Source organism: Anser brachyrhynchus (genome assembly GCF_964034855.1).
Source record: "Anser brachyrhynchus genome assembly, chromosome: 12".
Classification (NCBI taxonomy): Eukaryota; Metazoa; Chordata; class Aves; order Anseriformes; family Anatidae; genus Anser; species Anser brachyrhynchus.
In genome coordinates, this window is record NC_137707.1 from 7,989,596 (window position 1) to 8,014,532 (window position 24,937).

At 35.3% G+C, this 24,937-nt stretch overlaps 1 protein-coding gene across 12 annotated transcripts in view; it reads right to left on the reverse strand.

The window, feature by feature from the left end:
* Positions 1-228: 228 nt before the first annotated feature.
* CDH8 (cadherin 8) overlaps positions 229-24,937 on the reverse strand; it is a 360,605-nt gene continuing 335,896 nt past the window's right edge. For 6 of the 12 annotated variants that reach the window (XM_080552795.1, XM_080552798.1, XM_080552797.1 and 3 more), the window contains 2 exons: positions 5,916-6,167; positions 231-4,868 (listed from right to left, as the gene is read on the reverse strand). In XM_080552795.1, coding sequence (XP_080408921.1) covers positions 4,375-4,868; positions 5,916-6,167 — 746 coding nt within the window. In that variant the 3' untranslated portion in view covers positions 231-4,374. Of the gene's footprint in view, positions 4,869-5,915; positions 6,168-15,803; positions 18,232-23,133; positions 23,259-23,278; positions 24,279-24,937 lie in introns of those variants that run through there. The other 6 variants (XM_080552800.1, XM_080552801.1, XM_080552802.1 and 3 more) reach the window with 5 other exon arrangements.

A 24,937-nucleotide genomic window follows, 5' to 3' on the forward strand; every position in this document is an offset into this window, starting at 1 on the left:
TGCTTCCTTTTTTTTATTTTTAATTATTATTATTATTATTATTTTGTAATGCAGAGCTTAAAATCCCTAAAGCAACAATAGCATCCTGTGACTACCTCTGAAAAGCAAGCTACTTGCATACAGCTGTGTTTTGTTAGAAACTCAAATAGGAGAGAGTGAAGACAGCTTGGTGCACTTAACTGCCCTGGCTTGCTTGCTTACTTCCAGTTACTGAACACACCAACTGAAACAAGCTGAAAAAAGAGCTGTGCGGTCTTAATGAACTTCCTAACATTACATTCACTGTATTATAGCTCAAGATAGGTGAACTCTTAGAGGCACAGGAAAAAGGAGAGAAACAGTCAAATAGCTTAATGAAGATTGAAGCTATAACCCAAGAAAATCAGATACAGAAACAGAGGACCTGGCAGAGTTTCCTATAGCTGGATAGATCTTGGAGAAGCTTTGTGAAACCGTCTATCCATTTCTAGAATTCAGTTTCAATGCAGGCTGTTAAAAAAAATAAAAAAAAAAAAAAATTGCCACACAAATATAAGTACATATCACTGCATTCATATAGTATAGTTGGTTTATTTTTCTCTATATATTAAAATCAGCATATCTCTAGCTGAGCTGTACAAATAAAGATACTTAGAACATACTATTTTGCAGACATTCTGTCTGTTCTCCAGATTGAGAATCGTTACTGCTGCTCTGAGACATAGTTGATGGTATTTGGAGTTGCCATAGTGTTAAATGCTTCTGTGATAAGCAACTGCTGATTTAAATGAAAATCTTCATCCATTTTCTCTGCTGCATATTTCACAGTCATTTCAAATTCATCATAGACAAAAAGCTATAAATGATACCAGGTAAAAAATACATTATATCTAAATGAGCTTTCCTTGATTTGGTTTCAAGGTCACAGCACAAAAACACCAACTGCTTTCAGCTACTTTATAGGACAGGACATATGGAAGAACTTCAGTCACCTGAGTTATAATTAGTAAAAATGTACACATTCACTTTGCAGTACTTCCATAGTGAAATTCCTGAGCTGAATTTCTGACCTGGACAATGTCCAGGCCCAAAATGTGTAATTCCAGCTTTTATGTGTGGGATGTTTGACTTTAGCAGTTCTGACAAATGAGTGTGAGACATAGCTAGGTGAAGGCAAGCCAGAATCAATGGGACACTAAGGCGCTTGGCACTTGTAAAAGATTTTGAGAATTTAATTCTCAAATTTATCAGTATTAATAATTCTAATTTAATGCATTTTCCTTGTCACTTACAATGAGTCAATTGCTAATTAAATGTTGTTGAAAAAGATGAATTACCATTTTAACAAGCTTAAAAAGAATGTCGCTAATATGTCTAAATCTAGATGTGAAATGCAGAACGATATGATTCTAATCCCCCTAAATACCGTTGTTATCCAAAACAATTTTACACTGAATTAATTTCATTGTCAAAAAAAGGAGCAAGTACTGGAAAAAATGAATGATCAACATTTAACCTTCTAATATGTATTGCTATAAATTTTATATTCAAGTTACACTGAATTAGTTTGCAGAATGAATCATTTCCCTTTGGTGGGGTAGCAACAACTTTAAAAAATAGCATGTTGCTATTGGTGGATCCCATAAATTCATTACATTTTTTATCCCTTGTGCATTGTAGATATTCATGTTTAGAGCCTGTATATATGCACAATTTAAAGCTATGCCCACCAGCAGTAGCTACCATCTCTGACTGACAATGATGAGATTTCTGTCATGCTTTGCCTTTTCCACAGTGCCAGTGATGGGATTTTTTTCTCTGAAAATCTTATTACTGGATAGGCTGTCGTGGTCTCAGATGGAACTTTCAATCAAAAGGCAATCAGAAGGTTATCCATTTGTGAGTTTTCCTACAAAGGAGCTTTGCAAAACTCTACAGTGTATGCTATAACTCCTAGTCAGAGCTACTTGTCCTAAATGCTTCTGTGACTATAGAAAATAATGTGATCTGTATCTCACAGCATCTTCCGTTGCTCCCAGGGTTGTGATGTGGACTAGAAATTGCCTCAGTGTAACTTTCAAATCAGACTTTGCATTTACGCTACTATACGCTACCATGGCAATTCAGAACACCCTGGCACTTGGTACAAGATTAGTAAGAACATGTTCGGCTGCTGTTACAGTCTCTTATATAAATATATTTGACTTCATTCAAGTCTTGATGATTGCTCCTTTTCCATCTTTAGATGACTTCACTGTTTAGGTTATAGTATTACCTAAAGTGCTAGATAAAGTTATTCAGAGACAAAATTTTTGAATACAGTATAACTTAAATGAATTGGATAGATCACTCGTTCAGTAAAATCTTTGAAGTAAATACTGGTGCTAGCTTATTAGTTGTCCACAAACTGCAGTCATTAAAATCAGTCATGCTGTAGATGAAGCAAAGTCAACGTTTCCATTTTGAACTATAGGCAAAATGTGTTAATATGTTTTTGTTTGCAGAATTAACATTACTGAGGAACTTAAAAATAAGGTATTGTTTTTACTAGTAATACTTGGAAAAAAAAAAAAAGTATGAGGTTATTTTTCAGCATGGTGCAGTGAATTAGACACACATAACTCCTGCAGTCACAGGCTGCTGCATATCTAATGCTCCAAACACTATCAAAAAGTGCTTCAAACGTTATTCTTTTTATTTTGATTGTATTCATCGAATAAATAAATGATTTTGGAGAAACTATATTCCTCCACAGATTATGAAGTTTTTCAGGGAGATTCCTTTCTGCAGTATACAGGTAAAACTGAAAGGAAAGCAATAACAAGAAAAGTATTTATAAAAATATATTTCACAAAGTAGGAAACAATACAGGAGTTTCTCTGAATACAATACATGGAGTAAATAAACAAACAATAATATAGCATCAAAACAAAGTAGAAAATTAAAATGATTTGCATGTAATACATAGTTTTATTATACAATTGCTACTTCTAAATGGCAAGTTTGCATTACAAATTGAGTATGCTTGCAGCTTCTAGTGCTGTTCTTTCTCTTTGTGCAAGAGCCCTGGTGCATCACTATGAATATTATAGAAAAGAAATGCTAATAACATAAGCAGTAAAATTATGTACACACTGGTTCCTGCTCTAATACAGTGGAGAACTATAAGCATGTTTTTTACTGTACTGTGTTATGTGTGGATTTCTAAAAGTCTATAGTTTAAATATTCACATGAACCAGTTTACTTCCAGCTGTTTGTGCTTGTATTAAAAACACCAGGTACTAGATTTATGAAGAAGATATAAAACTGTCAAAAGTTTTTCTCTGGGAAAGTTTTATTCCTGCCAGCATTCTCTTAAAATTCAGCTACTGCAAATGGAGAGGTTACTGCTTTAACCTGCAACAATTTGTCCTTTTTCTTTTCAAAATGTACATGTATTAAACATTCATTATATATAGAAAAAAATTAATGGATATAATTTAGTTTTCTTTATAATCTTACTCTATAGATTATCAGTCTTAATAAATAAAAGCTGTAATGGACATCAATAAAATATTTATTTCAAAGATTAAACAAATAAATTCGATCTTTAGCAATAAAATCAGCAATTCTTTCATATATGCAAGTCCATCCCCTTTCACGGTTTTTTCTTTCCGTTCAGAAGACGAAGCACAGGATCGATCCTTCTAGAAAAAGATCCTTTTGTAAAGCAAGGTTTTGTACCCCTGCATCTGAATCTCTGCACATTAGTAGTATTTATTACCCATCACTGGAATGGATTAAGAACATGTGAATATTTTAAGGCTTGACACAATATTTAAAGATGATATTCAGTCTGTGGTTACGTGGCCAACAATTACTGTATGTACAATGTATGGTCACTGCACAGTAGAAGCCAGTAAGGATTTACCATGCTATTTCTATTCAGCATTGCTAAGAAGACCAAAATATTGCTTTTAACATTTCTGTGGCGGGATCTTTGTTGGCAATGCAGAAACAAACCATTAGCTTTACACATACTGGCAGGAGCTACTGTTCAACAGCAAAATCCCTGCAAGTCCATTTTCTAAGAAAGCACCAATTTCTTTTCATTCTTTTCAATTCACTGAAGATAATCAAAGATCCAAATCTCCATCTTCAGAGTGGTCAAGTGAATATCAAATATCCAAAGACTTCTAGACACTCCACATACTTTACTTCACACTCCACAAGACTTAACCTCCTAACATATACTTTTTTTATTTGGTTCAACATTACAATGTAGTTGATTTTATAGATGACTGGCGCTAAACTTGCCTCTAAAACAAAAAGCCACATTAGTTTTAACTAACAGTAGTGGCCCTAGAATATTACATGATCATTAAGTCAACAGTGAAAAAGGTTGTAATCCACTGTCAAGTTTCTTTGTCACTTTCTCCAACTGAGTAAAGTTCTCCAAGTCTTTTAAAGCGAGGACCCCATTCACTGAGGTAGTCAAAATTCTGGTCTGAGTCTGATGCAGAAGACTCCAATGAGCTAAGGGAACCAGCCGCTGACCCTCTTCCTTCATAGCCATAAATCTGGATCGAGTCATATGGTGGAGCCGTGGGATCGTTATCAGCTTCGTGAAGCCTTACATTAATAAATTCATCAACATCGACACCATTAGGAACAGGTGCAAGACCCTGCCTGGGCATAAATTGAAGATCAGGCTTAATATCCTTACGAGGCAAAAATCCATTAATTCCATCTGGATTTTGCAAAGTTGCAATGTCAAAAGCCTCTGTATCTTCTTCTCCACCTCCTTCATCATCATAGCGAATAATATTTTCCCTCACATCTTCATCATCTTTGATGATTAGGGGCTCATTCTTATGTCTTCTTAGTGTTACAAACAGCACCACAATGACTGCAAAGAAAGCATCATAGGCTGATTAGGTAAAAAAATTCTAATCAAAGCGATACATGTTAAGCACAGTTAGGGATGATGATAATTGCTTTTTGTGAAAATAAGAGTAATAGGGGTAGAGAAAAGCTGAAAGGTCTGTAACTTCAACCCCACTCAAGTGATAAAAATCTGATCAGAACCTCTGGTTAGTCCTCTAGTTTTGTATTATCAGCTCATATTTACATTTGAAGCTCAATTTTGTGCAAGCAATAAGATGTGTACTTCCATCTTTGAATCTCAAATTTTGACAACTTTTCCCTTTGGAAAAACTACAGACATAGGTTAAGTCAAGCTATCATCACTCACTTGAACATTAGTTCATAATGATCTACACTAAGGATGGACTTTTCAAAAATTAGAGGTTTTTTTTCTGAAAACAGAGCTCTAATGATGTATGGAAATCGGTCCTTCTTATAGAATTGAAGAGAGAATAAGACAGTAAGGAAGAAAAAAGATCTTAGATACATCAGTTTCACAATCATGGACAGATGCATAAAAAGCTCTAAGTAGGTTATACTTCGTTGTTTTTGCAATTTAATGCTGAAATCCCGAATGCTAAAAGCAAAGACACAAAGTACAGAAACAGACCTTCACTGTTCTATCCCTGACTTGACGTCATATACAGATGTTGTATATTTAATTAAAATATACAGTTTCTTACCTTGTAAAACTGTAATACCTCTTATGCCATTACAATCCAGAATAAACTCATACAAGCCTTGAAGATACAACAAACATATTTTCCAACTTGTGTAGTATACACTCTGTTCACGTTTCTACTTAACATACATGATTTGTTTTTTGGTTTCATAATTGATACCTGTTTATTATGTAACATATATAAAACTCCTTCAGACTGATACTTTGCTTTGTACGACAAGCTTTTCAGTACTGCTGTGCATCACATTGTATTAGATAATACATCCTTGTATGTGACTTCTTTGCTTATTTACAGCCACCTATGAATCAGAAAAATTTTGAACACCAGGCTGTGAAATGAATACATACCTAGCAGCAAAATGATGCATGCTAATATTGCAATTAGGGCTCCCATGCTGAGTCCAATGGGAAGTACGTATGCTTCAACATTACAGGACTGGACAATTCCATCACTGCTGCAACCACAGACTCGAATAGTAAGAGTGCTAGTGCTGCTCATGGGAGGATTTCCACTATCACTTATTATGATTGGCAGTAGGTATACTTCTTGCTTCTGCCTGCTGAATCCACTGTGCTTTGCCAAAATGCTGAGAGTATTATCTGTAAGAGGGAAAATTTGCATTATTTTACCACGTAACTGCTTTTTCTTGATACATTCAGAAAAACCTCTACACAAACACGTATATGCTTTATTATACCCATCATACTGTCAGTGTTTGATAGAGAAATCCTTCCCTTTCCTGTCTGGCTTCCCATGCCCAAAAATGAATGACTGCAACATAGGCATTGTCTTGTGTCAAGTGGAATGATCATAATGACAACTCCTCACTTTCTTCTCTGCATACATCCCTACAGATGTCTTCCCATCAGGATTCATCAGTATTTTTCAAGTCACACAGTCATAAAAATTCAACCAGGAAAACAAAAGAGAAATGATATGTTAAAGTAATCCAAACAAAACACATTCATCAATTAAAGCAAACGTCCCATGCATTATAATCAGAAATTGCACATTTCATTCTGCAACAAAATATTCTTCATTTTTATTAATAAGCAATATAAAGACAAAGGAAAACTGAATGTATTAAAAGTTGTAGGCCTAATTTTCAGTGACCTAAACATTTTTTAGGTCTCCATAACTTGATGAAAACAAATCAAATCAAAACAAAACAGAATGTATTTCTATGAAGACAGCCAGAGGAAATGAATCCAGGACATTTTTACCTCTGGACACATGCAGATACTTAATTTTAAAAACTTATACAGGTGTCCTGACTATGTGGTATCTTACCTAGACGTAAAGTTACTCTCTATCAGCACTTACAACATATATACTACTACCCACTTGACTGGTAACAGTGGTCAGAAGTATACAATTAGTACAGAGAAAAAAAAAGGTGAGAAGATGAGGGATTTGCACAATGTATATGTATGTATACTTGTTTTTACTTAGATGTGTTTGTCTTCTTTCTTCAGAATGGTCTTACACCACTTCAGTAATGTATTAAGTTGAACTTACAGGCTGCCAACAGAGGCCCATTTAGCTACTTAAGCTTAGCCTTAGAGTTAAATACAGCAATGGCTGTGGCTGTGCCAGTATTAAGACTCAGTCCATTTACTGGCAAATACAGACATTTGCCTTTTCTATGTGTATCAAACTGAACATTTGACTCATTAATTATACATGTGTTTTTTGTCCTCTTTCTTTTTCTCATACACAGTTAAACTTCTCAGAATCACTCAGTTCTGTTTGACCATCAGAATTATTAAAATATAACTCCTTGAATAATTCCATACAATGTGGCATCTATACTTTAAATACTATTTTAAATACTATTAATTCTAATTGTTCACTTTAATGAATTAAGAATAGAGTTGTAGAGCAACCATGTGAATTCTATTGTGTTTAGTTGTAAGAATCTAAATCAGTCTTTTAATTTATGGGTAGTTTCTGAATCAAATTCCTGGGTCAATACTTGAGATTTTCTAGTGCCTTTAGGTATTTATAGATTCTAGCCATTTAACAACATATTCCTTTCAAACATCAATGATCTTGTATGTGCCAACATTCTTAGGTATAAACCACGTTTAGTAAGAGTATCAAATATGCAAGACACTGATTTGTTTACATTTATTGAGCTTAAAAAAATAAGGTAGCTGAAGTGCAACATGTGTGTGCATATACATACAGAGACTGTAAGAAAGCTTTGTGTCTACTTTGACCTTTGTACTGGTCAGGTACTCCCCTGGAAACACAAAATAGTTTATAGATGTTTGATTTGTACTGACTGGGATCATCAGTAACATTTCTGACAGTCCATGGTATTTGTGCAGCATGTATTACTACCCCAACATAAAAGACACATGTATGCTCTGAAGAGCTGGCAATGGACTACGAAAAACAGAGAAAGATGCAGAGAAGGGAGAAGGGGAAAACATTGATGAAGCTAATACTGTAAAGACATTTTTCACATCCAAAAATAAATTTTAGATGCAATATTTTATTCTTGATGTTCTCTTTAGGATGCATATTAGTAAGGAATAAAGGTTTTTACAGAACACAACGATTGCAGAATGTAATGAAAAAATCCTAAACATTATCATGGTGTGAATTTATATCAAGTTATCAATCAGTGAGTAACTCCTATAGCTAATTTATTACTGCCGTAGAACAAAAGATAAAGAAAGATCATTTGTTTTTGTTGTGGTTTAACCCAGCCGGCAGCTAAACACCACACAGCCATTCGCTCAACCTCCTCCCTCCCTCTCTGGGATGGGGGAGAGAAACGGGAAAGTGAAGCCTGTGAGTTGAGACAAAGACAGTTTATTAAGACAGGAAAATAATAATAATAACAAAACAATAACAATAATAATAGTAATAATAATAGTACTACTAATAATAATGTGTGCGAAACAAGTGATGCACAATGCAATTGCTCACCACCGGCTGACCGATGCCCAGCCTGTCCCCGAGCAGCCGGCCCCCCACCCCGGCCAGCCACCCCTATATATTGTTTAGCATGACGTCAGATGGTATGGAATACCCCTTTGGCCAGTTTGGGTCAGCTGTCCTGGGTCTGTCCCCTCCCACCTCCTGCTGCACCCCCAGCCTGCCCGCTGGCAGGACAGAGCAAGAAGCCGAAAAGTCCTTGGCCTGGTGTAAACACTGCTCTGCAACAATTAAAACGTCAGCATGTTACCAGCGCTCTTCTCATCCTAATCCAAAACATAGCACCCTACCAGCTACTAGGAGGAAAATTAACTCTGTCCTAACTGAAACTAGGACAGTTATGTAAGAACATGGGAGAATTGTCACGTACAAAATAAAACAGAAGGCTTGTTTTCTCATTCAGTGACTACTGAATTTAACTTCAAATAGGCCTCTTTTGGAGTTCAGGGTCTTTGATTCTGCAGTCTTCCTGTATCCCTTCCATGGTGGAATCAACAACCAATAACGCTTATGCAACCTAGAGACGTTCTTACTAAAACTTATATTGCAGGTTATGCAATGGTTTGAGAGTTTTTCATAGCACCTAGAATACATAATAAAGATCTACGTGTAAATCAACTACTTTGTAAAGCAGTATGCATATGAGAATTTCATAATTCCCTTGCCGAACAAAAAGGTTTGTTTATTTATTTATTTATTTATTTATTTATTCTTCAGGAATCCACAGTTTCTATCTATTCAAGCTAGAAACAGTCACATCAAAACTGATAGCACCTTGGAGCTAAATCGATAAGTCCAGTCCTTCCTTGTGCCCTTTTTAGAATTAAAGGAAATGTATGTGTTTACTAAAGATAAATTTCAGGTACGAGGCTCTTAAGAATTCTGACAACTCAGATAGAACCAACCTCCTCGATGATAACCAATTATATCTGCCACTATAATGCAGTGGAAAAGGCAAGTATATTTCAAGCCAACAATTAGCACACCTTTAGAATTAAGCAAAAACTACATTCCTTCCTGCTGGTAGAATGTATCAGAGATTTAAACACATACATATGCAAATTAAACCACTCCCCACTCCCAGTGTCATAATTGCTTTCTAGCTGTCATGCAAGGAACGTTACATTATATTACATTAGAAAAATAATTTTGTTGCTAGGTTTTGCTGAATACTGGTGTGGATAGCTTTTACCAAAATAAGTGATTATCAAACCTATTGTAAAAGGTGCATTTTTTTTAAAGTAGTAGCATTCTTTTCCTGCTCAACACCCCCTTTTTCAAATACTGAAAAAAATAAATTTATCTGCCCATTTGACTTTCTCCTGCAAAATTAAAAATATCTCAGCATCCTTAATTCTTTTACTTTAACCTTTGAAAAGATGAAAAAGAAAAAAATGGGTGAGGTTCAATTTCCATCTCTCTCTGTGCAAGAAGTCCCACTTAGAATATTGCTACATCTGTAGTCATTTATTCAGGACTCCAGAGACTTTTACAGTTATTTTACACAGTGACTTCTCATATTCTAGAAATCCATACTAATACAGCCTGTTCCATTTAGCCTGGTACAGCCCTTATCTGTCCCAGCTGGAGGACAGGATTGATATGCAGAGCTCCAGCATCTCTGCCCTTTACAGATACACAGAAGATGTATGGCACCTAGATTAGGGAGAAATGAAAACCAGAATCTGCTCTTGTTGGTGTCGGCTTCACTTTCTGACCCACTCACTGCTATTCTGCCTGGTTCAGAAAACTCTAATAAGCCCGAATCAGAGAGTAAAAGAAAGCAAAAAATGAAGAGTAGTATAACAGACACAGAGAAGAAGGCAGACAAAAACAAGAGGAAGGAAGTGGGATGGAGAAAATAAGGTGCCTATTTCTGCCAGTGAGTGAGGCTATCACGTGTGTAAGAAACTATCCAGTACCCGTAGTGGTTATCAATTCCAGTTCAGAAGAAATAAGATAAAAATAAGCAAAAGATGATCAAGATATTTGGGACATTTATCTGAATTATTTAATTGTAAAAGAAGTTATAATGGCTGAACAGTTAGTATCACGTAAGAAGAGGTGCAAGACAAGAAGAGAGAGAATAAACTTTTCCTTTTTTTAAACAGAGATTTGTTTTGTTAACAACTGCTGTGCTAGACAAAAGTTGCATTTGTTGTGCCCAGGCAGGAAACTGGCAATAAGATATAGCCAATAGGAAATGTAAAATAAATAAATAAAGATATCCCTTGGTGTCACCGGAGATGTGACCCTTGAATGGAGAACAATGACTCTCCAATTGGCTTTTTAGTCGATTCCTAGAGCTTGCAAATAAATCCTAGCAGCTGATTAGCAATAAACTCAATTTATCTGATTTGCTTTCTCCTCTCTGAGGACATTCTCCTTACCCATAGCTGACAAAACAGCAGGAATCTCCTCCAGGAATAACCTCCAGCACTGCTTCATGAATTAACTTGGCAGCAGGTGCTCAGCAGGAGAGGGGACAATCACTTTCCACTCATCTTTCCAATTAACCTGCTGATCCTTCATTACAGCGCTGTTCAGGTTACTTATTTATTCATGTTACTTTTAGCAAAACAAGGAAAATTACACATGGGCAAAAAAAACCAACCCTCTCTGTTAATAGAACTCTGAGGTAACCTGCTACAGGCAGAGAGACACTAAGTCTTTACCTCCACTCAGTGAGGTATATTCAGAAGGTCCTTTGACATTCTCAGTATCAACATGAGCTTCCTTAATTCTGTACCCTTTTACGAGGAAAAGGATTGAAGAACTTCATCAAAATGCCAGAGTCCTATTAAATTCCACAGGAGCTATATTCTGTTGTGCAAGCTTAAGGAATAGTGCAAGTTAAGTGATCTTAATAATTGCCTTAACTCCTCACAATTTTTTTCATCAGTGTGAAGTCAGAATACACAGCTCCAGGAATACATAACTACATTTTGGACCCACAGCTCATTTTTACCATTTTTTAAACATAAATCCAAATCAATTATGTACATCTGTAGCTAACTCTGAGTTTCATAAATTTACAATTGATACAAAAGAGATGATCAGGACACCACAATATAAGTGGATCACACTGTAAGATATCTATGTTAAAGCATCATTCTGGTATAATAATAATTCATTCAACTAATTCACATTGGTCCCCACAAAATAAAGGAAACAACGTCTGATTTTTCTTTTTTTTTGTATTTTGTATTTTGAAGTTTTTTGTTGTTTTCTGAATGGCTAAATCATTTTCCATCATATGTAACAAAGAAACATTTAGAAACATTCAGAGTTGATCCTTATCAGGGAATATTTTTTCCAAAAAGAAGGAAGTTAAAAACTAATGAGTAACTAGAGAACAAAACTGTCAGACACTGTTATTTAACCGAGTTCTTACTGGCAGTACTGTAGCAAAGTAACTAACAGCAACTTACAGCTTTCGCCAAATCTTGATTTAAAGCTAGTTCAATGAACGCATTTTATTTTTCTTGTGAGTCCATTTCTACTAGTTCTGTCTACAAGCAGATTTGTATAACAACCATGACATAGACTGTTGTGGGAATATCTCCCTCACAGCTGAAACAAAGAATGACAGTGTGGTAGGTCTTCCTGAGATACCCAGTGTGATTTCTAGGCAGAAGTAGTTTGAATAAGCATAACTGAGGACATGCTTAAAACTGTGCCAAGTGCTTCTTGCAGATTCTCCACTGTTCTCAAAACCCCTGAACTCTTTTGAGGTTCTTGGATGAAAGATTTTGAGAGAATGTAAATGTAATGATTTTAATCCAAAGCAACTTTTCTATTTGTTGGGAATGAGTGATATCAATGCTTTAATGTCATAGACATCAAGACAGATGTGAAATCAACAAGCACGAGTTGACTTCATCTTCCACTTTTGTACAAGACATGCATGTTGCAATTTTAAGTCAGACAATAAAATGATAGAACAAAAGTAAAAAAAAATAGAAGCAGTCAGTTTATATCCAAGTGTCATTTTCTTTGCACACACTATTGCAATTCTTTAATTCCCTGATGAGCTCTTTAATATTCTGAGATCAGTGGAGTAACCTGCGGTGCAACCTTCACCTACATAGCTATTTTTCTTTCTTTTTTTTTTTCCTCTCTCTTTTATAATTTTCTCAGAAAAATCAAATCATTAACGGTATTAAGGACTTTGTGGTAGAAATCTGTGCTGGATACGTCACATGAAGGAAAGTTTTAATTGGAAACTTTACAGCTGGAAATTCTAGAACCACAGAGAAGTATGTTTCTTTATGTTTATTAGAGTTATCTTTGAAATTATTTTCTGAAATAATTAGCTTAAGGGGAGTTCGTGTGCATTTTTTAGTTTAAAACCAGATTTTCTGTAATATAGACAGTCCTTTGGCACAAGTAAAAGAGCAGCAAGAACATCCTTACTGTGATACTTCCTGCTAATTTTAAAAAGGCCCTAGAAGAGGTTACCCAAAGAAGCTGTGGATGCCCCATCCCTGGAGGTGTTCAAGGCCAGGCTGGATGGGGCCCTGGACAACCTGGTCTGGTGGGAGGTGTCCCTGCCCTTGGCAGGGAGTTGGAACTATGTGATCTTCAAGGATCCTTCGAACCCAAACCACTTCTATGGCTACAGGTTCTATGATTCTAAGTTTGCTTGTTAAAAGTTTGCCAGTCTTTAGCAGGTGAAGAAAAAACTATTTGTTCATTAGCATAATGATTTTGTTTCATGATTAAACTCAGCATTTTCAACATTGATGTACATATACACCAAATACATTTTTTATGAAAACTTATGGATACATATTAACATACATACATATGTATATACATTTCATGTGTCATTTTACACATGTACATGAGTATCTTCCTTGAGGAGAGAGTATCTCAAAATTAAAAAAAAAAAAATCCCATTGAACAGCAGTGTACAAAGAAGATGGTCCTTTGCCTAATTTTTATAGTGAATGTGTAAGTGTTTTGTTCAAGTAGAAGGCTTATAAAATAAGCTGAAAATAAAAAGATGCTGTTTTTAAAGTATATTCTGACTTATATTAACCAAATCATACGGACACTGAAACATTCACAGGCATTTCAAACTGACTTGCTTTTCATGAATGTCAAAAATCTGTGATGTCTTAAAAAAAGTAGATTGATGACTGCTATCATGTTTGATAGCAGACATCAGGTTCAAAAGAAAAAAGTTTTTGTGCTATAAAATTTCAGCTGACTGATCAAAGTGTCTCTGCTGCACCATACTGAGATATAATGGCAATTTACAAAACATGCCTATGACACACTATCAAACATCTTAATGAATTTTTGTGTTTCTAGAAATCTAGAGTTTCTGGAATCATTTAAAACACCAATAAGAACACAGGAAAAAACTATTTCATGAGAGAAAATATATTGACGAGGTGAAGAATTGGAAAATGTAGTATATACTATATTATATAGTATCTTTTTTTTTTTTTTTTACTTTACCAATTGGCCTAAATAATAACAGCTTATTCATCCAGAATGGAACTGCTGAATCTACCAGTGAATAAAGTAACTAAGCACATTTCCAGGGCATGTATTCCTCTGCTGATATAAAAAGTGCTGCTGAGAATTTTGAATTATGAACAAAATATTTCATCATGTAGAATACCTCACTCATGTTGAAATTACTTGAAGGGGGAATAATCACATTACTTTGATGCAGAACTTGCAGTAAATAAATTCTTGATATAATTAATAATAACAATAAAATAAACCACCAAAACCCAGGCAAATAGAAGCAAAGTGATGGAATCGGCATTTCCTCCTACCTTTTTCCTTTGAAAAATGTGAACTTTAGATAATAGTCTGCATAATTTTTAGTTCTATTCCTTTGGAAAAGTCTGAACTTTAGATAATTGTCTCTTAAGTATTCTAAAACTTTCCTTTGACCTTTAGTCCAGCAGAGCTATAATCATACCTAGCTATATGGTCACTTGCCGTCTAGCAGCAACTATTGCATTTTGTACTTTGTTTTTTTTTAACCCACTGAAGGAAGGATAGGAAATCCCTGCTAATGAAATTAATGATGTTGAAGCATGTGTTGTCTGAAATAATACTAATTTTACTATTAACAGGGCAGAAAAATAATCAGGACATAATACCTCTCTCTCTTGTTAATATACAAGGCAATTTACTAACGGCAAGTCAAAAAAGGAAACCTTGGGCTCTGGGTCTGTTTAAGCTATACAATCACCACTGTTCTCACTGAATGGCACCCTACTTCCATGATTTTAATCTCACCTACTCTGATTTTTTGCCCATTTATCTCCTCCAAGTTCCCTGATGCCAGTTGTGATTGACACTTCCATAATCTGAAGCAAATTCAGACCGCTGAAGATGCAAGAGATGCTAAAACAGCACTGGCTTTTGCCTCTCATTTTTCTCGTCTGTATTCAACAAGCCAGCCACAAACTTGTTTACTAATAATCACATTGCTTTGACATGCTTTACTTTATTCGGATCACATCACTACATGGCATGTGCATTGAATGTTACATCTGTAAAGTATAAGAATTAATGCAGGTTGCCAAGCTCTAGTTTAGAAAGAGAGATGAAATGTCTGTCAAATGTGCTTAGCATTAAAAATTCATTATTAACACAGAAATTTGCATAGACTGATGGATCATTTTTGAAATCTACATATTCTAGTTAATTCTATTATCTTGTTATTTTAACCAAAAAGTTTCAGAATGTAATACTGTGTATTGTAATGCTTTGATAGAATAAAGGCAATATTTTGCATTTAAACCAAGAACTGTCCATTATTTTTTTACCAGATTCCAGCAAGATACTTTGAAGACAAATAAGAAAGCCAAAGTATACCTAGGATTTGCCATCTGTATTTCTCTTTAGGGATGGATAATTAATTCTTATTTTTTCCATGACTGCATACTTACAAGTGCAGTCAAGGAGGTGAAACTAAGTAAAGACAGGTATGTAAGCCCCTTCGGTCACAGAGATTTACAGTTTTACACATTACATTGATTCAGAAATCTATTGTGTGTAAAGCTAAATCTCAAGCATATTCAATGAAATTTATACCACTTCTGTTAGCTGATGGAATAGTTCCAAGAACTCCATCCTATGTTCTTTACCTTCCTCACATGTCCTTCAATTCTCACTTCAGTGACTTACTTCCTGGATCTGGAAAAGTTCAGGGTCTTCATGAAAATTAAGACAATCATAGATGTTTGAATTGAATCTTGCTTTCTGTAATTTAAACTATGAAAACAATAGTACAAAGTATAAAACTTCAGTAGGAACATCTCTGGTTTTAAAATGTGATGTGTTTTTGGCATTTAAGCGAGTTTCACACTAAGCAAATTAACATCCACTTCCCCATGCCAAAATGATTATTTTTGCTGTCCAGATGCTATGGAACATGCACATGCACACCACAAGAATTTAGACTAATTCAATGGTAGATAATATAACAGTCCTTTAATTCTGAATCTGGATTCAGATCTATCAAACTAAAGCTGTGCTACAACAGTTAGTGTGCTAAATTCAGGGCATACCAGTGTATTTCCATTATGCTCTTTTTAAAAAAAATATTATTACTACATTTTTTTGTTTTAAATAATGTTCACTTTAAAATACAGTGACAGAAAGCAACAACCAGACTATTACAAGGAAAAAAAAATCACTCACACACAAAAAAACAACCAGCATTTATTGAAATGCTGTCTATTTGTACTGGTGTAATAAAGGTCTTGTCAGCACCTCCATTACAAAATGCCAACTTTCAGGGGTTTATAAGTCTGACATAACAACTTGCTACGAAAATTTAGAATGTGCAATCTCTGCCAAAGAGTACTGAAAGTTAAATACAACCTGCATTGGCTGAGGCACTTTTAAGTCAGAAAATAAATTTTAAAAAAATTACTTAACATTTTCTTGAACTGGTGTGACTTAACAACAACAACAAAGTGGCTTTGATTTTAAAAAGTGCCAGCCCCTGCAGCTCCTACATACACAGAACTCCCTTTAACTCCACTGAGAAAAATTTATGTGAGAGGACTGAACGAAATGCTATAATACATTTTTGTAAATGTCATCAAGAGTTATATTAGCTTTTTGTAATTTGAAAGACTGAAATGCTATGGTAGAAGATTGCCCCTGGGCACACAGGCAGTCTGATAATGACTTTTTGAAGATGTTCTCATATGCAGATTACATATAACAATTTGTTATCGTCAGAACATTAATGGCAGTAATTTATACCCCTGTCTTACATCCAAAATATACACAGTGTCTTATTATGTGCACACCTCTCAATGAGGATGTCTCCTATGGTGAAGACTAATGGTCAGTTGAAATGCTGGACACAGCAAAATATCTCTAGAGAAGGAATTTCAGTAAGCGAAAAAAAAAAAAAGATTTTCCTGTTTGTAGAGTGCAATATAAAAGTTTCAAACAAAACATTCCAGATACTCTCGGGAACATTTCTGCAAACCCTATACCTTCTGTACACTGTAAGCACGATGTACAGGAAACTTGACACAGCCAGAAAACTCCAAGCTAGCATGTACAATCAGATTATTGATGTCTACAGGAACATATATGCATATGCCTTTAAATTTTAAGACCTGTGCATACTGCGAGCCCCTAACTTTGCATACATGCTATATACATCATGACACTAAGCATAACTAGGAAAGGAGCCATTAAAAGATGTCAACATTTGAGTTCTGTCTCACAGCTGTAGAATTACGTCAAAGTCAATGCTTATATTAATAAATACCATAGATTTACAAGCTAATTTATAGCATCAGTTCATAAGATGTTCTAGAATTTTCACACAACCACAGAATATTCAAGCAGGGCCACCTAGACCACATCCAGACAGCTTTTGAATATCTCCAGGGATGGAGATTCTGCACATAGTAAAGCGTTTGTCAGTCACAATTCAAATCCGTGAGCAACAAAACAGAAAACATCTTATTCATTAGTTCTCTTCACATGACGCTGAGGAATTATAAGGAACAAATAGGTAATGAACCTCTACGCAAAGAGAACAACTTGCACATCACAGTGAAATTGTTTCCTGTTGTCTTCTAATTCATGATAAGAATCTGTCAAAGTACAAATGAAGTGTGTAGGCAAGAGCTGCAATAAAAAATATGAAGCAGTGTCAAGTAACAGCATTGCCAGAAACTAGGCAAAGGAGAATACATCTTAATATACAAAAAACAAACAAACAAACACAAACCTATGAGCTTAAAGGAAAACTTAAACAGTGCAAAAGAAGAGCAGAAAAAAAAAAAAAGATACTTTGTTTGAAAAACAGAACAAAACATACATGTTTGAAAAGGAAAAAAAAATCAAACAAAAACAAATTCAGTATAGAAGAAGCTAGGTTCTTTATACAAAGCTTTGAAGCAAGTGGATCTGCTAGACAGACTGCCCTAGAACTCTACAAAGTTTTTAGCAAATACATCCATGGTCCAGTGTGTTAGCAGAAGACAAGCACAAAACAAGAGAAATATGTTAAAGGAGATTATTTTTCTCATTCAAAAATAGAAAATGGTAGCACAGAGACAGAAGCTGTGGGATAGATAAAGATGGTATAAAAAGAGACATCTGGTGTAGAATCAACTGCCTTCCTCCATATTTAGTATTCCAGGTCCTTAGGCAGGTCTCCGTTTCATTTCTTGAGCTATAGAATCACTTCTACACGTTTTGCAACTGGGAGTTTCAGAAAAATCAAAAGAGACAGTGTAATGCACTCTTGAAAATCTCATTCCTTACTGATCTGTAGGGAGCTGCTAACAGGTACCATTAACGTCATGTTAGTATCAGATGAACATTTTAAAAGAATGTCTGCAAGGAATGCATGGCATAAATGACAGACAGTGATCAAAAGACTTGTCCAAAATCATACAGGAAACCTGTTACCAAACTATACAGAACTATTCTGACCTCCAGAACAATTTCTTAACCAAAAAACATCACTCCGGTAGATTGCTCTTAGATCAAAGGGGCTCAATCTGTATTGGGTGAACACTATATAATTTATAGAATGGTCATATATAATGGATTAAAGTGCTATAGAAGGTGACATGGCAGAGTTCAGCAAGGTTCGGGAGTGACAAGCTCAAAAAGGCTACATTAAATATTTTTAAAAATTTCTTATGATTTCCTATAACCTAGATTTTAGCTTTTATTTAGATTAGACTGAATGAAAGTTTCCTAACTTTCAAAATCAGAAAAGTTTCCTAACAAACAAAATCAGAGTTCTGCGTGTTTTTATGAAAGCAAGATGAAAATTGTCATTCATTACATTCAAAAAACAAACAAACAAACAAAAAAAAACAAAGGGGAAAAAAATTAGTGTTCAGGTTAAAGACAGGCCTACAATCTATAGAATACAAGCAGAGTACTGTTATCAACATTCAGTGATTATTGCCAATACTACTTTTAAGTTTTATGATCACAATACCTAACTCCATTCAAAATTCCACACGTAATGCTTTATTTCTGAGTGATCTCTTTTCATAGAATCAGATGTATGAAAAAAATACTTTATTGTAACAATTACTCCCCTGGAATGCGCATAGCCATTAGCCTAGCAGAAGTTAAGTTTACTTACTTGAGCGCACAATTACAGCTTAGGTCAATCTGAAGTGACCTGACTTTTCTATCTTAATATGGGTGGGCAGCTATCACTGCTCAGCTGCTTCACAGTAGACTACACACCCAGCCATGTTACCTTCCAAGGACCCCACTAGCTCTTCCTCTCCAGCACCATCAAGCAGACATCTGGTCCTTTTCTTGAAGTTCTTCTATTTATCTCTCCCCAGTAAGCTGCCTTATTATTTCACTTCAAACAGGGGCCCATCTTCACTCCTTCTATAATCAGCACTGATTACCAAGTATGCATATCCTATCATTTTAGCTACCCTCTCTCCCTAAACCAGAGGGGTCAACTTCTTGTTTCATTTATTTCCTGTATTTGGCTCAGAATGTAAGATCTCTGCATTCAGGAATATCATGTACTTTACCTCTTTTCTAGCCCCTAAATGGATTGCCTTCTAGGCATATTTATTATATAAACATTAAATACTAATAATTACATAAATACGTGACTAATTACTGGATGCTTGCCAAATAGAATACATCCTAATTAGACAGAATTAAATGAAGACCAACAATGTGACTCATTTTACAACAAGGCCACCCATGCAAATTACAAAATCACAAGTTGATGGGAAAATATCATAAGTGGTATCAAAAGAGAAAACACACACACAAAACCACACCAGAATAAAGGGTGTTTTGTCTCCCTTATTTGTTAAAGCTTGGTACGTGAAGCACTGGTCAAAATTATTAAAAAATGGCTATGTCACTGCTATACTTGCTCTTACCAAAGAAAAACAGCCCTTTCTTGAAAGGAGTGAGGAGGAAATGAAGGGGTATGGAATAAATGTAATCACATCAGACAGCTTCAGGAGAATGCGTAGACATACAGTCCATGTAATAAGCAATGTAATGGTCTCCTCCTATGAAGAATGACTGATTCCGATAATAATTAATTTCTTCCTGTACGCCACTTGTGTAATTGGTTCAAAACAGGATGCAAACTGGAACATGGTCCTTGTCCTTTTCATTCACATTACAAAGCTTTTCAGTAGTCTGTTTAGACAAGCTTTTTGGCTAAGTGTGAAAAATGAATACCTTCCATCTTAATGGAGGAACCATGTCCAAATAGTCTGTATACTTTATATTTACTGTATGGTGGATTTATTATAACCCAGATTAATAAAATGAAAATTTTACTAATTAGAAGAAAATTTTAACAGCTAATATGTGATGATTTCTGCTTTTTTTTCTTTCTATTTCCTTTTCTTTCTTTTTCCATTTTTAGCCTGTTTAGATTCTCACTCTAGTGGAAGAGTGGGTGGTTTTTTAATCTTTACTGCAACTGAAACTTTAAAATGGGACTACTAGCTAGTTTCTCATTAAATGACAAAAGAAAAGTACAACTAAAACCAATAATTAATAAATTGTAATTTCCCCTCAACAGCATGTATTAGAGCATGATAAAGCAAAGCATTCCATAACAAGAGCAACCAATAAATTTACAAGGCACAAAACAAGGAAGAATATGGTTTTGTGCCATAATTACCAATTAGCTACTTAGAGAGAAAATGCATATATTCAAAATCAAACAGAACCTAACAGTGAGCTGAAAGCAACTTGTTAAGATACTAAGGTAATATTGTTAAGGTAATACAGCAATATATTGAGATGGTGACAGGACAGAGGCCCCAGCAGAAACTTCAGCTCTGGGACATCATTCCTCCTACTCAGTGAATTAAACCTGCTCTCAAGCAATAAAACATAGGCAGTGCATTGCCCATGAACACTTCCACCTCAGGAGTTGTTCTATGCAGAAAACGTGAAGGATCCACTAAGAAACCAGAAGTTCTACTTTGACAGAGATCTCTTAATATGTTTTCAGAAGATAGACGATTAAAAACGTGGAAACTTATCTCCAAATATCCTATATGCAGTTAGTTATAAAACAAACAAAAAGACAGAGAAACTGAAAAAAAAACATACAAAGAAACGTATGGCATGGAGCAGTGGAGGGGATTACTCCTGCATAGTCTGAGTTGTAAGCGATGCAGTACACTTCAGAGATTTTAAATATCTTCTTCAACAGATCCTGTGATCTTTTTTGTGAGAAAAATATTTCTGTTTTATAAGCACCTTACATTCCCAATGCAAACTGTCAGCTGAAGAAATACTACATCATTCAGAGAACCTAGTAAGCGTAGCAAACATGACAAACGATAGTGATGAACCGTTATGCAGACTTCTCCTCTCACTCCCACTTGTTAAAGACCTACGCTTTCATGAAAGCTGATCCGCCCATCTAGGACAACAACTTGGTTAATTCACCTAACATTAAAGCAAAATGTATGTTAGAACTTTATTTTAATGTGATTATATAGTACTAAACTTTCTAATCTGCATATATAATCATAGCATTTTAAAACACAACTTGTGAGATGTAAGGAGCACGTGTCTGCTGTCCATATGCTACCTTACAGATCAGAAGTGGAGAAGACATTGGAAATAGTCTGTCCAAACAGATATTACAACAGTAAAAAGTCTGGAACTTCTTTTCCAACTTCCATATGTATAAATTTTGTTTCTATTTTGTTTGTTTAAGAAAAACAAATAAATATAACACTTGTAATAAAACAATGAATAGGGAAGCGTAAGAGAAGAGAAAGGAGAAAGTAACTGAATTTCCATTTTCCTATGCAAAAATGTTTCATGAAACAGATGTGTTTTTGCTGCCATATTTGACTACAAATCAGTGATTTTAAAACTAGACACAGATAAGAGAGGATGCAAATACTACTATGAAATACATTTGAAGTCCTATAATGTAACTATCATGGTTGCTGTTACATTTCAAGGAGTTATGTTTTTAGGGAGCCCTTGATAAGTAAAGGGCTATTTAAGCAATGTTTAACAGGGAAGACCAATTCCAGAAGGATTGTAACTGTGGATCTTGCTGTTGTCCTGTTAACAAATAGCATGGAAGTTTTGTATTCAGTAGGAACCACACCTTTCTTTTTGCTAAGCAGTGCTGTTTTGAGACATTGAATTATTATTATTTTCTTCACTATGTTGCTGAAATTAACTCATACTGAGGATTCAATTTGTTCTTATCTCTATTGTTTCTTTCATCCACGTTCCACATCATCATTACTGAAGGAAATTTATTTTCGTGCGAATTTGCTGACCAAAATCTTTTCCTCTTCTCTTTTGTTTTCATAATCTTTTATCCTGTACTTACTCTTCTAAAGTAATGTCAGTGTTGCTCACCTTCCTTTACTTTTATTATGAAATTAAATAAATAAACTGGAAAAAGATAGGTATGTTACGCTGTCTGGGCATGATAAAACTCCTACGGCAGGAAGATTCACAGCTGTCCAATCCATCTCCTCATCATGAGTAAGCACTATCATACATATGGTACACAACACTGACCTCAGATCTTTTTCACTCAGATTGCATCTGGTTCTTAATTAGTTTGATTTATAAAATGACACATAATTGATGCCTTGGCAACATTATTTGTGCTAGCTGCACAAATAATAAATTAAGAATAAGTGAAGTAAAAGTCTCTTTGGTCATGTATGCATGATAGTATGCTGTATATATACAGTATTTTCCTGGTTTTCCTCACTCACATTTTGTGTTGTTTTGGACTGGGTCATATTTACATAAATGTCCTGAAATATCTATGTAATTCTGATTGATTCACATGATATAAAATGCTTTTTCTGCAAAGGTATGATGCTGTGGAAATTACTCTTATTTTCCACTCTGTATGTACAACTCTTCTGTAGTTGTATAAAGGTTTACATTTGTGAGGGTTGGAAAGAAGTTGTCATCACAGAGCTAAACTAAAACAGCGCTGAAAAGTTAAACAGCATTAGGAACAGAACTGCTCCCAGAGAAACACTTTACCAGCAGCAAAACTGTAAAAAGTACAGACGTGCTGGGGAACACAGAAGAGCTGTGAAGAAGAGCCTAGAGATGCCTAAAATTGGACAATTGGCTTACCAGATGGCCCCCTCCTTGCTGCTTCATTCATCAGGTTGGCCTGTCCAGTCGAATGAAGACTTGATGGATCACTTCTGGCTTAGGGCGGAGGAGAGAGGGAATCTGTCTTTCTGGAGCCCTGCATCCTGAATACAGGAGAGGAGTGAATAAGGTTTCAGATGGACAGAATAGACAGAATGGTCAAAGTGTGGAGGAGCTTGGTAGCTGAGGTTAGCCTTTGAAGAGCTGATTCTATTTTTCTGACATTCACTTTCAGCTAGAGCAGCTAAAGGCACCAAGAAGAATTCATCTTGTTTTTTAGCTTATCGAAGTGGTGAAAAGCACATAACCATTGTAAGAAGATGTAAATCATCCAGATAAGACTAAAAAGTATGTTTGCAGAGGAACTGCACTTAGTCTTCACCTGTTCTGTGGTTCTAATTAGAAGGGAGTCCAGAAAGAGCAGTGATCTGCATGCAAGAAGAAAGATGGGAAAGACAGCAGAAGCAGGTGTCAGTGAAGAAAGTGGCACAAAAAGGATTGGAGTGGAGAAATGCTGGTTTCCCATCCACACAAATGGAATCTTCACTTCAGAAAATAAAATCACATCCTTCTATGCCAGAGAAGTTGTTTCAAATAGCACTCAATTGATATTCAACATCAAGGAAAAACAGAACAGGGAACAACGGAACATAGTCAATAGCGATGATAGTAAAGAAAGAAGGGGAAAAGGAAGCAGAAAGCTATTAGGTATGAAAGATATATGCTGAGAATATTTTCAATGACGTTCTCAGACTAGATGGGACTAACACTACTGTACCATGGGAAGCGTAACCTTACTAGGACTGCAAAACGGTATAGTAGAAAGGAGCTGAATATATTACTTCAACAGCAATGTGAAATCGTACAATGGAAATGAAAATACATTCAGTGCCTGGCAAGTGAGAACTTCTGAGCACTACTGGAATGTATTGGGGTCCCTTGGTGATATTATAATTAACTTGAAATTCTACCAGTCTTCTAGAATTTGAGAACAGTCTAAAGATTTATAGTACTGATATCCACCTGGCATTGCTTATCACTTTATGACTAGCAGAAAGGGTTCATCTTTGTGAGTCTTCAGAAACCATCTATTACTTCACAGGATGACATTACATCTCAGAATTCTGTCAGATATGTAAATAAGAACATTGGTTACTTTTCCTATAAAGAATGATCTAAAATATTTCTGATCCAAAGCACTTTCGATCTGGTAAATTGTCTATGGAATAAGGATGAAGAAAGCTAAGTTTAGTAAATATAGAACTGCATCTCCTCTGTTAGAAAAACAAATTATTTCAGGGACTCAAAATTTATGACCTCAGGCAAACACACTCCCTAGGAAAAGCATTTGTACTAGCTGAATACCACTTTTTGGATGTTGATGGATTGTAAGCTAGAATCTGTCCTTCCCTTTTTCGGGCCAGGATCTTTCTGCCTGCCTGCTCCAATAGTGGAGAAGCTAAGCAGCAGAGTGTTTCTCTTACCACCACACAGCTGGACTGTAATTCTTACTTGCTTTCCATTCCAGCACATAGACCAAGAAACACTTGAGACATTATTCTTAGAACTGGGCTTGGACCCAGCAGTGTAATCTAACTTGTAGATAATACATAGAATGTAGTAGTTCAGGGCTATAAAAAGCATTTTGACTTTTAACTGAGAAAGGTAATTATGTATCCAAAATATAGGAGTTTTCTGAAATACAATTTCACACCAAAGTACTCTGAAGCAACAGAACTAAAATGTTCCGTGGGACTGAACGGTTCATTATTAACTATACCGT